General features: G+C 41.6%; 2 protein-coding genes across 3 annotated transcripts; both read right to left on the bottom strand.

The window, feature by feature from the left end:
• Positions 1 to 571: 571 nt before the first annotated feature.
• Positions 572 to 4,445, bottom strand: LOC146970729 (putative flap endonuclease 1 homolog). Its single transcript, XM_085804341.1, has 11 exons — positions 4,156 to 4,445; positions 3,156 to 3,222; positions 2,915 to 3,017; positions 2,601 to 2,655; positions 2,418 to 2,479; positions 2,177 to 2,313; positions 1,917 to 1,977; positions 1,677 to 1,808; positions 1,429 to 1,574; positions 1,201 to 1,333; positions 572 to 905 (listed from the first exon to the last, which is right to left on the bottom strand). The coding sequence occupies exons 1-11, from the start codon at positions 4,235 to 4,237 to the stop codon at positions 849 to 851; spliced, it is 1,035 nt and encodes a 344-aa protein (XP_085660467.1). The 5' UTR covers positions 4,238 to 4,445; the 3' UTR covers positions 572 to 848.
• A 61-nt stretch (positions 4,446 to 4,506) lies between these two features.
• mffb (mitochondrial fission factor b) lies at positions 4,507 to 15,085 on the bottom strand. Of its 2 annotated transcripts, none has more exons than XM_085804342.1 (7): positions 14,910 to 15,085; positions 14,047 to 14,268; positions 13,695 to 13,870; positions 11,815 to 11,906; positions 11,509 to 11,679; positions 8,043 to 8,118; positions 4,507 to 6,256 (listed from the first exon to the last, which is right to left on the bottom strand). In XM_085804342.1, exons 2-7 carry the CDS (start codon positions 14,261 to 14,263, stop codon positions 6,125 to 6,127), a joined length of 864 nt encoding a protein of 287 aa, XP_085660468.1. In that variant the 5' UTR covers positions 14,264 to 14,268; positions 14,910 to 15,085; the 3' UTR covers positions 4,507 to 6,124. The 2 variants fall into 2 exon arrangements, with proteins under 2 accessions (XP_085660468.1, XP_085660469.1); XM_085804343.1 differs by having other exon boundaries at positions 5,985 to 6,256; positions 13,698 to 13,870.
• Positions 15,086 to 15,437: the final 352 nt, after the last annotated feature.

Raw genomic sequence — 15,437 nt, 5'->3', positions numbered from 1 at the left:
GCTTGAATTGTTGTGCCCAACTACCATTCATACACACTTACAATAAGAACACCACACAGACACATTAACTTCAACGTTTTACTCCAAACAATGAAAACAGCTTACACTTCATATAAAACAGATTGGTATCTATCTCCTTTTTTTTTAACTAGTTACATGGATTTAAACATCTCACTATCTCCTTTACACATGATACCATTTTAGTGGACGTATTAAAATTCAAGTCTGTGGTCTCTGCCTTGGCACACTTTACACAACAGGTGCTCATTGAATATCTAGTGATGAGACATCCCCTGTCTGCAGTCCTGGCTTAGGGGAAGTCCTCCCTGACAGTGATCACACTGTTCTCTTTCATAGATGTCCGCCGCCTGCTCTGCTCTCTCTTGGTGGCTTTGAAGGAAACTGCTGGATGCACTGAAGAACTCCTCAGAGCGCTGTATTGTTGCAGACACTGCTGCTCAGACAAGATCAGAATATTGTATTGTCCCAGGGGGTAGAGGTCCCATGCTGAGACAAAGCCTTCAAGTCTGTATCTTCTTCTTTTAAGTTGGATGGAAATTAAAAAAAAAAAAAAGGCACTTGGAAAAGCAGAGTACTCTTTGCCGTTACCCTTTATGTAAAGCTGCTACCGCACATTTTGCTGTGGTATGTCAATGATCCACTGGAATGAAGCACGAGTGTGTTGAAAACAGAGGCATGTTGTGGCACAAATTCAAGATTGGGATCACAGGTTAGATGAATGTCTGTGAAACTGCCTGGTACATGGTTTTTAAAGATATCAGGACAGGGAAATGGATAAATGTCCTTCCATTGTCAGTGTTGACAACAAGCAGCAGAAAGCAGCAGCCTTATTTTGACTTTGGTCTCTTTTTATTGCTGCTTACAGAGTCGGCAGCTTCCACAGGCTAGAGGGGGAAAGACAGAAAGACACAGCTGCTCAGACAGATAAACACACCAAATGCACAAACACTGAAAATGTGTATTATGATACTTTCCCCCCATAAACAAAAGAATGCTTGACTGGAAAAGTAATCACAACTTATCCAAACATTTGAAAGGTCATTTCAGATAGTGTTCTTTTTTAACTTGATCACTCTTGCCTTTCATCCAATAAATCAAGTCACACATCAATTTAACAGGTTTGAAAAATGCATACGGTATTAAAAACATTTTTATTGGTGATTGTTGTGTTTTGTTCACCTGTCCCCTCTTTCTGGTAATTCTAAAGAAGTCCTCCATTCGTGTTTGCCTGCTACGCCCCGCTGCTCTTTCTTTTTCTCGTTCCTCTCGCATCTTTCGGAACTTCTCCATTCGGTTTCGGACCCGTTCCACCCTAAAAACATCAACACCGTTCATACAAGTCCCATAGTAAGTGTGAAGACGTGTAGGGTGGGCTTATGCAAAAATAAAGCTATTAGGTGCACTTACTTTACATATTTGGTGTGACAGAGGAACTCAACCAAGCCTTCTTCATCTGGCTCAGTCCAGATGAGTTCAGGAGTGTCAAGCTGTGGTGCGTTCAGGAATAACTTCCGTGCTTCTTTGTATTTCCAGAAATGTGGCACAGGATGCGTCTGAAGGGAAGCAGATACAAGTATTTAGAGTTTCCATTTTCTTTGGTAAAACAATGTACAGAAAGAACAACAAAGACCACTAATTAAAGATGATTGTAATACCTTTCTGTTGACATGTAAAACCACATTCTCAATAGTGCGGTGCTTCTGGATCAGTGTAAGCGCTCTCTTAGGACCCAAACCAGTTATCTTTTCGCAATAGTCACAACCCAGCAAAATACACAGGTCAACAAACTGGTGGGAAAAAACGCAAAAGAGGGAAAGTACAATAAAAATACATGTTATTGTGATGTGTATTCACCAATCATGATAGTGTGTGCTTAATAAACGCCTCAGCCTTACCTCCTCATGACTAATTTGGAGTTTCTCTAATAACTTGGGTAACGAATATTCAATGACCTCGCTGTGAAGAGGAACAGCTAAGCATTAGATCAGTTTAGAAACAACACATCTTCCAACTGGACTTGTAAATTCCACAAAGACATCAATAAAAAATAACCAATAACAATCAATGACATGGAACTGAAAATTGAGCATTTTAATTACACTAGAAAAGTGATTAAAGCATCCTCTGAGCAACAGTTTAATTGCACAGTTCGCACCTGTCCTTCTTGGCGTTCAGCTGGCGAATAAGAATATTAGCACCAAATGGCAGCGAGTCCATGTCCTCTGATGCTACTGCATTCACAGTCCCTGCTTTCACCAACCAGGCGCACATTGCTTCAGCATCTCCTGGAGCCTGGAGCACAAGACCCAGAGAGAGAGAGGTTATGAAAAATGAAAATACCAGCCACGCTAGATAGTTACATACAGTATATAGATGACTGTATGATAACCCTATACCTGGATGTGTGGTACGCCAAGAAGCTTCAGGAGACGGAGACAATCCTTGGTGTTGGATGACGCTACATTCAGCACAAAAGAGTGAAGAGTGAGGACAGACATTGAAATTGTATTTGTGGTGTCATTACTCAGGGATGTGAGGAAACAACTGAATCTGCACTTTTTAATTACTGTTAGATTCACCTGTGCCTGTGAGGTTGGCTGATCTCCAGCCAATCGTCTCCGCTCGCTTCTCAAGCTGGAGGAGAAACAGGATCTTGGATCAGCATGGGTCACAGTCATGTGTATCATATACAGGAATCCGCTGTGCGTCAATTGAGTTAATCAAGTGCACTTCCACTTCCCTCTTTAAGATTTTTTCTTCAGTCAGCACATGCAAGAAGACCAGTCCTACTGCCATTGTCAGCACAAGATTCATCACTGATTCATACATACCAAGAGGATATAGGGTGTGGTGTGTGGGGAAAAAAAATATACAAACTCAAGTTGTCACTTACAACAGCTGCCTTTTCTCCAGGAGGCTTCCCATCAAACACAAACACTGGTTTTATGCCATGTTCCAGGAAGGTGAGTGTGCGGTAGAAGAGACCGGTCAGGGGGCTGCAGGGAAGAAATAAAGACCATTGACCAAAAACCACAAACACATGTACACCAAAACAAACTCTGAAACATTAATTACAACTGTTGGTGACACTGTATGATTGTAGTTTGAGAAGGATGGGTCCTCCGTGAGCTCACCTTAGTGCAGGTGTGGCGGCACGAAACTGATTCACAACAATAGAGGTGTCCAGTGCAATTACTTTCCCTGTGGAGTATGAAACAAAGTCATTACAACTTCAGAGGGTTATGTATGTTGACATGTTTACAACAAAGACAAGAATCAGAACTAACACAAAACAAAGATGTACAACTGTAACAACGGTCAACTCGTGGAATAATCTTGAAAATGATCTAAAAACATACGTAGTGCAATAAATATGGGCCCCGCTCTGGCTGCAATCGTGGGCCCCATATGTGTTAGTAGACTGTATGAGTGTAATATAACCTGTTTTGTAAAAGGGTAAGGCTTTTCAGTCTTGCCTACTGAAGCCTTCTTTAGTTATTGATTTATTCATTCATTTTGATCTGTTTTGTTTTGTCTTCTTTTCTTCAACCTTATCTAACTGCTGTCGATGTTGAGTTATAATTTCTATTGTGCAATTGTGTGTAAATCAAAGACCGAAAAACAAACTAACAAACAGCACCCCCATCATATAATGAGTCATAAAAGGCTTATCTACTGTTGAAGTAACGTTACTGTTACTCCTTTCACAGGTTCACTCCACTGTATTTACGTGTATCACTCCACAACTTCACAAACAGTGACACTGACAGTAGTACTTTTACCTGGAAGCAGACAGATTAAATCACTTGACTGTGTGTGTGTGTGTGTGTGTGTGTGTGTGTGTGTGTGTGTGTGTGTGTGTGTGTGTACATTGGTGTTTAATCTCATTTACAGTTAGTTTTCATTGCTGTATTGGTGACATTTCACTGCTCATGTCCGTGTGCTTTCGTTAAAGGGAAACTTTCCAGGGCGTGGTGGTGTCACTTTAAGAGATGTGTTGTTGTGTCTGTCTGGTGGCTAAACTCGTTAGCCGAGCTACCAAGTGGTATTTTAGCTTTAGCAATTAGCTCCATCCGCTCCCCAACGAGTCAAAACCACCACTTTGCAGATTAAAACAAACCTGTCACACTTCACCTGTGTAATCGCTGATATCCCTGTGTGAAATGGCATCCGGAGCATCTGAGCGGATCAGATCTGCCAGCTTCGTGATCCCCATCGTAGGCTACCTCTGCACCGCTGCTCTGCTGTGTGGATGCGCCCGGTAGAAAACCATAAGAAATAGCCACTATCAGGATTTTTTTTATTTTTTAGCCTAATCGATATCCGTTTGATGACGATCTTCGGTTTTAAAAAATGATCAGCTCTTTAATTACACAATACACCCCTATGTGATTCTCCATTCAAAGTCGACTTCCTGGTGTTGCGCAGCAGCAAACGCAGCAGCAGGGGTCAGTATTGCACAGAAACAAAGGTCTGCAAGAAATGAACATCCATCATTTATTACAGCAAAATATTTACAAACAATGAATGTATTCATATATTACAAAGAAAGTAAAATATATAACTTAAAACTCCAGCTTTAAGTGATAAGTAAACTGCATGACAGAAAAAAAAAGTATCACTGCAAAGTTTTACTGATGCCTCTGCTATGATAAATAAACCTCCATGATATTATATTTATTATTCAAAAATAATGGCATCAATATTATATCAATTATATTCAACTATTACAAATGACCATACACACAGTAGCTCTAATGTCACACTGTATGATGGATAAAACCACACAGTCCATGCTTTTAGTCTCGTAGGTAACTTGTAGTGGGAAAATAAAACGAGTGGTCAGATTCTCTGGAAAAACAAGCTCAAACTGTATAAATAGCATGAGAACACATGATTTATTCACAGATAACTACACCGGCCCCCTACCTTCAGTAGTTTTGTTTGCCCCTTCATCAAGCTCATACCACAATCACTGTGCATGTGACTGCCAAAGAGGTAAAAAATATATATGGTAATGACTAACTACACCATTACAACAGCAGGTTATTCAAGTACTGTACACAAATGCTTTGGGTAATGAGGAACTTAAAGGACATTCAAGGTAAATATTATGGCATCGCTAGATTTAGTCATGTTATTTTGACACTTAAAGAATGGTTATTTTTGACCCGACTGATGGGCGTCCTCTTCAAACAGGTCAGGTCTGACATTTGGTCCTGTAACTGTAGCTCCAGCTCTGGTCTGCTTTCCCAAAACATTTGTTGCTTAAGTAAATCCTTGTTTCCCGTCTAATCGCTCGGCTCCGGAGGCTAACAACTCTCATTTACAAACTTTGTTTACTCTAACGAAGACGAACAATGGTAAGCATCACCGTAACATCTGTTGTTGCTTTGTAAGAGATTTATCGAACATTTTCCAAACTCAAATACCTAGAAGGGTTTTCAGTTTTCATTTAAACTTGTGAGGCACACCTCTGTCACTTTAAACTAGTGATCTGTTTAGTTTCAGCTAAAGCTAATATCAGAGCAGACTCAATCATCAACTGTTCTCCTGTTTGACATTATATTCTCTGCACATAAACCTATGTTGTAGCTCGTTTTAGCCAATAATGTAGCTTGTATTTCTGTGCTGCAAATTCAGCAAAAGCTCTGCTTACTACAACAAAGCTAATGCCAACATTATGGAAAACATTCAACAGTAGTGTCATTGTGCTTTGTCTTGTTAGTCATTTGCCAGTTTACACATGTTCAAACTTTCATGTGAAGTTTGATACCTTTAGTTTCGCTCCTAGCTTCAGTGCCGTAGCAAAATCTCACCAAAAAAAATTACTTAATGGCAGAGACTGTAGTCACAGTTGCCACAAATTTGTAAGATTAAGTAGATGTATTCAACATGCTGGCTCATGTGATACACTGATTGTGTCAAATTTCAACATTTAATTTGCTATAAAAACATTGTGGGCTGTTGTTTCGGACTTAATGTCAATAATGTTAATGTTATTAATGTAGACCTAAGTAGAGGCTCATTTTTTAATGGTTGCACCTTTAACAAGGAATTGCTTTGGCTTCCAGTGTTTTGGGAGGCTCAGTTTGGTCCCAGCTCAGCGACGGAACCAGATCCAGGTGTTGATAAGCCAGAACGCCACAGTAGCAGAGTACAGTATCACCTCTCGCTTGGAGCGCTCTTTGTTTTCTTCCTCCAGCAGCTGCAGCCGCCGGTTCAGCTTCACAATCTGGATGAGCACATCAACACAATGGAGAGAAAGTTGCATGTTTCTTCAAATCACGTTGCAGTTATTTTTGGCCATATGTCGTTGCAATTTCAGATGTAATGATCATTTTTGCATTTGACTATCATGAAAAAAAAATCCGGATTTTTTTCTTGTACCAAACAAACATGTTCCTTTACCTCTAGAAAATATGACTTGTATGCCGGGGCGTGACTGTAGCAACATGACACTTATGGTGCCAACAGTGCACAACAATGTGACACATTTAAACTTTATCAAAAACTATTGCAGCTCCTGTAATTTGGACATTGCACTTGGCCATATTGGAATTTCTATTATATTTTGATGAATTGTATTAAAGCAGAAGTAAGCGATCCGGTCGTTTTGGCTAGCTTCTTGTCAGCTGATGGAGTTAACAGTCCCCGCCCTCGTCCCCACATTCACGCGCATCCCTTGGCTGCACACACAGAGAGGACCACCCCTTTATGCCGTTCTCTCTCCTCATTGGAGGTTGTAGGATACAAGGAAAGTTTTCTCCTCAGCTTACAGCAGAGCAGAGTGACTGACAGACCCGTGTTTCAGACCAAACACTCTAATCCAATCCTGGGCGGAGGGATACGTGAGTTGGTTAGGTCCAAATAAAAACTGCGTTTTTCCTGCACTTTGAAGGGCTGGAAAAAATTATATTATAGCGAACAATGGAACTGTGTATTTTTTTTCACATAAAACCTCTTTTAGGCCGCGAAAATAGGCCGTTTCTATGGGTCTGTTCACAACACTGTATGTTGTAAATCTCTGGGCAGGGCTATGGGCTGGCGTTGCTAACGGGAGGAGTGCAGAGAGTCTTCTACTGCAATTAAAGTACTTAGGGGCTATTTGTAGATCATACAACCACACTTTAAAAAAAATGCTACTATCCCTTTAAGACTTATATTAACACAAACATTCCGCTTACTTCTGCTTTACTGGTTACTAAGTAAGCAAGTTTGCACACATTGTTGAGTATTATGTGAGTGTGTGTATGTGTCTGGCTATGAGTGTGGTTATTAGAGGAGGATGATTGTTATCTGTGTATTGTATGTGTACAGTATGTGTTTGAATGTGTGATGAGAGTGAGAGAGAGTGTATGTGCTGTTAGTCCCTATTGTGCACTTTATGATTTGGCGCTCCTGTTTCCCTGCTTTTATTAGTGCATTCTGTCAATTTTTTAAATATTATGGTTATTATGTCCTATTTCAATTAGTCTTAATATTGTATCTGTTTAGCACTTTACCTGCCCAGGGACTACAGGCGGAAATTAGCAATTGTTGCTATAACCTGGCTCAAAGCATCTCTTCTTGTTTTACAAGATTAATGTTTTTTGTGCATTGTCCCTGTTTTAAATAAATTCATTCATTCATTCATTCATTTAATAAATATTAAATAAATGTGTTAATTGAACATCCATAAACAACTTCACTACTAATATCGTATTGACAAGATTTTTTATGGGATCAGTTCTAATCATTTTATATAAGCAAAGCTGCAAGACCTAATAGTTTCAAAGCTATTTTTTTTTTTTACTCTTATTAACCTGTTATGTGCCTCACCCTTGTATTATACGGTATTTGTTTACAACTGAGTAACTAAAAGATATGAGAAGGGGTTTGACAGCTTGCTGTGTCAGAAAACTGAAGCAATTGTAAATTTCAGCCCTAACACGACACCAGAAAATATTCACAACAGACACAATACACACATCAGAGCAGCCAAGACGCATATTACATCATTATCAGTGACAAAGCATTACCTGTCGCCGTAGTGAGGAGGCGTCCACCAAGCCGGACTCGTCAGGGTTGATATCCAGGGCCAGGTCCAGGTGTGTCCTTTGGAGATAACCATATCTCAGTTCAGAGTAATGATGACAGCAACATACTTGACACAATTAGTCAAGCTCAAGGGCTGCCCACGAATCTACAAAACCAAGCCTGAAAGGGAAGTTATGCAACACACTCACCTTCAACAACACATTATGTTGATGTGACACTAATGAAATGGAAGGTCACATTTTACGTAATTTTATTTGTTTTATTTTGAAATGGTTATTTCTGTGAAAGAAATGTGTTAATTTGGGTCAAAATGCTCAATAATTACCTCTTTTATCTCATAAAAGTGAAAGCTAGTGAGCTACTCAGTGTTACCAGCAGGAGGCAGTGTGGCGATTTGCTTCCCCTCTTGGACTCATCTTCTGAGTGGACTCTTGTTTACTTCCTCACAGAAGCAAACTGTCGACTGTCATTCTTTATCCTGTTTTACAGTTCGGTGATGTTTCAAAACGTACATAAACACCCACGTTAGTGCTTTACATCTCAATATGATAGTAGGTCTATTTTGTAAGGCTATTGAATGTGTTGAAATGGGTTTTTGAACCAGTGGCAGAACTTATAGTTCTCGGTGTATCGCGGACGACTCAAGATGGCGCCGCTGTTTACATTTTCTTTCTGTTGTGACCAAACCATGTCTTAGTTTCTGGCTCCAGCACATTTCATTTTGAGTTAAAAGCTATTATCTTAGATACAGTATTTTGTTACCTGCGTGAATAAATTAAATGTGATAGTTATAGAGCGATATACAGTACAGGCCAAAAGTTTGGACACACCAGTGTGTTTCCTTTATTCTCACTGAAGGCACCAAAACTATGAATGAACACATGTGGAATTAACAAAAAAGTGTGAAATAACTGAAAACATGTATTTTCTCCTTTGTCTTCTCTTTCTTCTTTTCTTCTTCCTCTCCTTCTTCCTCCCCCTCCTCTATCTCTGCCCCCACCAATTCTAGTTTCTTCAAAGTAGCCACCCTTTGCTCTGATTACTGCTTTGCACACTCTGGCATTCTCTTGATGAGCTTCAAGAGGTGAACCTGACCTGAAGATGGTTTTCACTTCACATGTGTGCCTTGTCAGGGTTCATTAGTGGAATTTCAGTGAGAATCTACAATGTAAATAGTCATGAAAATAAAGGAAATGCATTGAGTGTGTCCAAACTTTTGGCCTGTACTGTACATATATTTTGTCGATGTTGTAACCAGTTAAAATTGTTAAAACCTTGGGGCGTCGCGTGGCGTAGTGGTTAGAGCGGGCGCCCCATGTATAGAGGCATAGTCCTCGCTGCGGTCGGCCCCGGTTCGAGTCCCGCGTCGGGTGCCATTTGCTGCATGTCATCCCCCCTTTCTCTGCCTCCCCGTTTCCTGTCTGTCTCAACTGTACTATCTATAAAGGCATAAATGCCCAAAAAATATACTTTAAAAAAAAAAAAAAAAAAAAATTGTTAAAACCTTGCAAGTCTTCAGCTCAAGCCTTCAGCTCAGGCATTTATCTTGAATCAACAGTCAGAGCAATATGCTAGTTTCTTCTTTTATTTGCACTATGAGTGAGATTAAATAAGGGAACATGTGAGGTCCTGTACATTTTATATTTCATGGTATTATTTTCAGTAGTTACATACATACATAATAATTCAGTTAACTGACTGAATGCGGATGTATTAATGCAGTTGTCCACTGAACTCAGGATTATTCTTTATGAAGAATGGATAAATGTGTGTTTTATTTGGAAATAGGAGGCTTATACTAGCCTAGAAATCTAGACACACCCTAGCGGCAGCAAAAATATTTGCTCCGTAGGTGGGTCTAGAAACGAGCCATAGGAACTTTTTGAGTCTCGAACACCGTTTGTGTTCACCAATCACAGCGCTCTATCTGTTAAGAGAGTCGTTGGGCGGGCTTAACGCGATGACATTAATGGTGCGTTCCAGGCAGGCTTTTTAACCCGTAAGTCACGACTTCAAGTCACCAGTTACGAGTTTGTAGCGTTCCAGGCAAGTTACGAGTTACGAACTGGGAACTGGGAGTAGATCGATCTAGTACGAGTTCACAGGTGGGAAGTTACGTAACGGGTAACCATAGGAACAGGTCGGAAAAATACGAGTTACGGATTGCCTGGAACGCACCATAAGCATCATAGTCTGGCTTGTCAGGCTAACGTCATCCTGCTCCTTGCTCTGATTGGTCGTAGCGCTACCCTATTGCGTGCAGAGGCAGTTTGGAAGACAGCCTTCATCCCGCCCCCTGGATTGAGCCGAGGTCTACCGGTCGTTGCCAGACTATACATTTTAATGATATAGTCTGGCTTGTCAGGCTAGGCTTATACTGTAACCAGCCTGTATGTACAGTATTTTGGTTTTGTTTCTGATATTATGGATGTCGTACTGTTACTTGACATTTGAGTATGGAAAAGATATTTGCAAATTGATAAGTAAAATTCGACTGAGCGAAGCTGCACTGAACAGAAGCAAACTGTCGCCTGTCTCATTCTTTACCCTGTTTTACAGGAACCTTATCTGTGTACAGGTACTCTGCCTGGGACCTGTTACATTGACGTCAAGACATCTGACCTGTATTTGCTATGGTGACAGATGTCAAACAAGTAAGGTTGTTGAAGAAAACATTTCTCAAATTTGGGCAGCACCTATGTTCAGGTGCATTATTTTGCTTTCATATACAGGTGCATCTCAATAAAACCATGGAAAAGTTAATTTACTTCAGTAGTTAGGTAGACCCAAAAATGCAGATAAGCTGCTATTAAAGCAACCTGGGCTTCCATAACACCTCAGCAGTGCCACTGGCTGTTTGCCTCCATGCCACGCCGAAATGTTGCAGTAATTCAAGCAAAAGGAGCCTGAGTGCATATAAATGGACATACTTTCCAGAAGACCAACAATTCTGTGTTAACAATATTTATTTAAATTGAATTTTGGGTTTTCATTAAATGTAGGCCATAATCATTGCAATTAAACAAAATAAAGACATGGAATATTTCAGTGTGTGTAATGGATCTATATCATGTATTAGTTTTACTTTTTGAATTTAACTATTGAAATAAACTAACTCTTCCATGACATTCTAATTTCTGCTGATGATCTAGATCTAATTCTAATATAGATGCACCTGTACAACTGAGTAAAATATATTTCTGCTGTTCTTCTTAAAGCTGCCTCAACTCCCACCCTGCATCACCTCCTCCAGTTCTTCACCTGAGGAGCTCTCCCGAAAGCTGTGGTGTTGTCAGGAGTTTATTTGTTTTCTTAATTTTGAGAAAATATCTGAATTCCATGATATTTCTTAGAAAAAAAAGGAACAGCTTGTGCTTGTGGTTGGACACTGAGAGACGCTGTGATTAAAGTGACTTCTGAGGATTTCCAGGGACAAAGAACAGATACCTGCGGTGGCTGTCGTCCAGGACCTCAAGGACCTGCTGGTACGCTCGCCGTGTTGTTGACTGAACGTAAGACAGGAATCCCGCGGCTGTGAACAGGTTGATGTTTGCATCTTCGGGAGAACAGAGGGGGGGACACAAACGGACTGGGGGGGCAGAAGGGGAAGGGGTTACACTGGGTGGGGAGGAACAGTAAAGAAAGAAAGATTTAAAACCAACCACAGGTGAATGAACAAGCAGCAGTAACGAAGCTGTGCAGCAGCAGCAGCAGCAGCAGCAGCAGCAGGGTTAAACGTGGATGTGTGCTTACCTTATATCACCTCTGCTCATCTGACTGCTGTGGCGACCAGACATGTTCTCGCTCACGCTGCGTTCTCTTCGGGACCGAGCGTGAAAGTGGGCCTATAATTGATACCAAGATGTGAAACACTGTCAGGCTCACGTTAAAGGGTTATAGGTTACAACCATAGACTGTAAAAAGAATGGACGTAGCATCCGTGACGTCACCCATTGGTTTTGGGGAGTCGTTTTTGTGATTCAAATATGGCGGCCTGAACAGCGCCATGTTGGATTGGCCGGCCGAGAACCCGCCCACTGGCCTCGAAGCAGCTGTCCACGGAGCTGCTCGGACCTGTCACTCAACGTTTCCGTGCCCTAATTGGCCAGAATTTTAACCTAATAACAGTAAAACGGTAGAGTTAAAAAAAAATTCACCCCCCTCAGAGTGTGTGCGGGGGTAGAAACTATCGATTGAGACGAAAAAACGTTCTGACACCAGGCTTTTAACATGTTTACTGAGGATGTAAAGTCGGCGATTTTAACATGGGGGTCTATGGGGAATGCTCCCTTCTGACACCAGCCCCCAGAGGAATTCGAGGGGATTGCAGTTTTTTGAACGTGGAAGTGAGCTTCACTTCTCAGACCGACAACTGCCCCCTTGGTTACAACTTTTAAATCATCACATTGTTAATAGCTACATCTAGTCCACATGGTTCCTTGGTTTTGAAATCTCTTCTTGTATTTTATTTTCCACTGCACTTTTAAGAACCACAAGACCAAACCACTGTTTAAAAAGTGTCCTCCCACCAGTTGGTGCTCACATGAGCAGTCTCAATGGAGGGCTCCGCCTCAGCCAACAATGATGTCAAAACCATATGCAGATAAATGAAGGATCTTGGTGTCTTTCCCCAGTGCTACTGTGGCCAATGTATCTCTTTTAATCTCCCTATACACTCTCTTTAGTTCCTTATTTTTCCTCATTATTACTTGACCATGTAACCTTCACTGTTCCCCTTTAAACAAAAAATAAAGGTTTGCATCTCTTTGTTTCTCTAAGCTACTGTTTCAGTTCTGTAAGCAGCATTTCAGTTGTTTTTTGAGAATAGCCTATATTTAGAGGTATGATCAGGTGTTTGCTTGACCAACCCTGGAGACAGCTGGGGTTTTGGTTTCACGGCAGAACGTAATTCATGAAGCTCTGCTAACAGCAAGGGTAAGCCACCGGTGTGTGTCATCTTTCTGTGTATCCCCTCATCAAAATCACAGTTAGTTGTACGCATCTCCAGCAAAGCAGACAGAATCTGCTCAGGTGTGTGATTAGTGGAGAAATAAACAAAGGGAATGAAGAACTTTACACACAAACAACTCTTTTCCCCAAATACTCAGTGGAGCAGATTCAATCTCCAACAGATGGATGTGCTGTTGTTGTTACCATGATCCAAGGATTCTGCTTCACGTATTAATGGGATTAGTATAATGGAGCATGAAGAATTGAAAAGAAGCTGCACTTTAGCATAAACAACTAAACAAGAAGAGTTGAATGATCAATTGTTTCCTTTCAGACACATTTATTTCGTTTATACAATAAAGTACTGGATTGTTCTTTTAACCGAAATTACTAGTTATGTCAATTTTCCAAAATGGCTTAACCTTAATTATTACCTTCAAAACATCAGCTCTCTGCTCTAGCTTCATAGCCTTACATCTCTCCCCCGCTAATCGTATTAATTACCTAAAATGCTATTACATCCACAAGATTTTCATTGGCAAAGTTACAGATGTAACTAAAGAGCCATAATGCAGAATAATACCATGTTAAAGAAGAAGAATTATTTGAGAAATTCAATTCATAGTAATGCCAAATAAAAAAAACAAAACAAAAGTAGATAGAAGGTGTAGTTTGAGCCTCACCACCTGGCCGGGGTTATTCTGTGAAGAGGCTGGGTCAGTCTCCAGGGAGTCCAGCGGCTGCTCTGACAGGGTGAGGATTCGCGGCGGGGCCTTCATGTTCAGCAGGTCCACGGGAGGGACGGACTGAATCAAGTCCAAGTCTCTTGGACGAGGAAATCGAGGGTCATCATCGTCACCTGTGGATGAACGACAGGAGGTCACGAGGACCATGAGAACGTGTGTTGGCTTTCCATGGGCACACCTGTGTACATCCATGGTTTACTGGGCTTTATGTGGTGATTCATACACAGCCAGATCTGTTAACTGCATGTATTTTCTACCATGCAGCCTTTTACTGATGTCGTGTCCTCACCTGCGACCACAATCCTCTCAGGAACTTGCATCAGCGTTGTGTGAGCGAGCAGGGGCTGCTGGAGCAGCAGGGACCCTGCCTGGTTCTCCGGGGCCACTTTGAGCGTCTCAGGGATCCGCATCCGCTGACTGATGCCCTCTGTGTACTCCAACTCATAATGGATGCGGTTCATCTCCGCCGCCTCTGCAGAGGGGGAGGTGAAGGTTGGCCCACTCATCCAGCCTGGAGGAAATGAAGAAGAAACACTTAGTAGGAACAGAGACGGGGGTGTCAGACATTGAATATATATATCACATCAGAACAGAAGACCTATCTAGACTGTGAACCCTGGATATCTGCCATTCCTGCCAGCTTAATGGCTCTGGCCTGCAGACAGTCTCATCCTGGTTTAATTCAAGCTTAATCTTAATACAGTGTTTACAATCCGAAAATACTGTGGATTTATTCATAGGCAACTGGTCCAGTGGCACAATACATGGGGCTGGTGTAAAAAGGGGCATGTCCCATTGAGGAAACCAGCTCGACAAGGTGTAAGGTGCAGCAGCCACGGCTCTAAAATACAACATAGGAAACAACATTACACGTTGTGTTACATTAAATTACATAAGTCTGACATGAGGCAGAGCTGCAGCGGAAACATGGCTTCAATGTCACTGAATGAAACCCACGTAAGACGCCATGTCTGACACGGACTTAGCTGATATCTGGCTAATATTAGTAGCCTACGCGATGTCTGTCAAGCCTTAGCCCCGTGTTATCTTTATCACAACACGTTAGCCTCGCTGCTGCCTGTCTGCACCGACAGGCGGGCTAACCCGGGCTAACCCGGGCTAACTGCGCCTTCAGCCTCAGTGGCGACTCACCGTCAACAGGTTCAGCTCCGGGGTTTAAAATGTCATGAGTCAAAACACGGTCCAAACACGTTTCTTCTAATATTTACAGCATCAACCGAGGCGGACGGAGAGTGACACACTCACACACATCGCCAGCAGCAGCAGCAGTGATAACAGACCCCGTGTGTTCGCCGGGGCGGAGCTTACGACCCCACGCCGTCAGCCGGAGCGCGGCGCACCGGGCGGGACCGGCCGGGCTGCAAAACAAGCGCACACAGTCACTACACTCAAATTAGCCGTTTCTCATGCAATGTTTATGTAATTGGCCTAATTGACACAAAGGCAGACAGAGCTGTTAGTTTCATGCTGTAATCCAGTCGGTTTATCATAGTCAGATTAATGCTCTAATTTACAAAGAGCACAGACTTTATCATTATTGTCATGGTTATTTCACTGACATAAAATATTTTATATGAAAACATCATAAGTTTTTACCTTGGAAAATATATGTGAAAAAGATCTACTTTCAATTCTTAATTAGCCTACCAAACGGCAATC

Source organism: Trachurus japonicus, chromosome 17 (assembly GCF_045865225.1).
Source record: "Trachurus japonicus isolate A0001 chromosome 17, Traja_1.0".
Classification (NCBI taxonomy): domain Eukaryota; kingdom Metazoa; phylum Chordata; class Actinopteri; order Carangiformes; family Carangidae; genus Trachurus; species Trachurus japonicus.
This window is presented reverse-complemented; position numbering and strand designations above follow the sequence as displayed.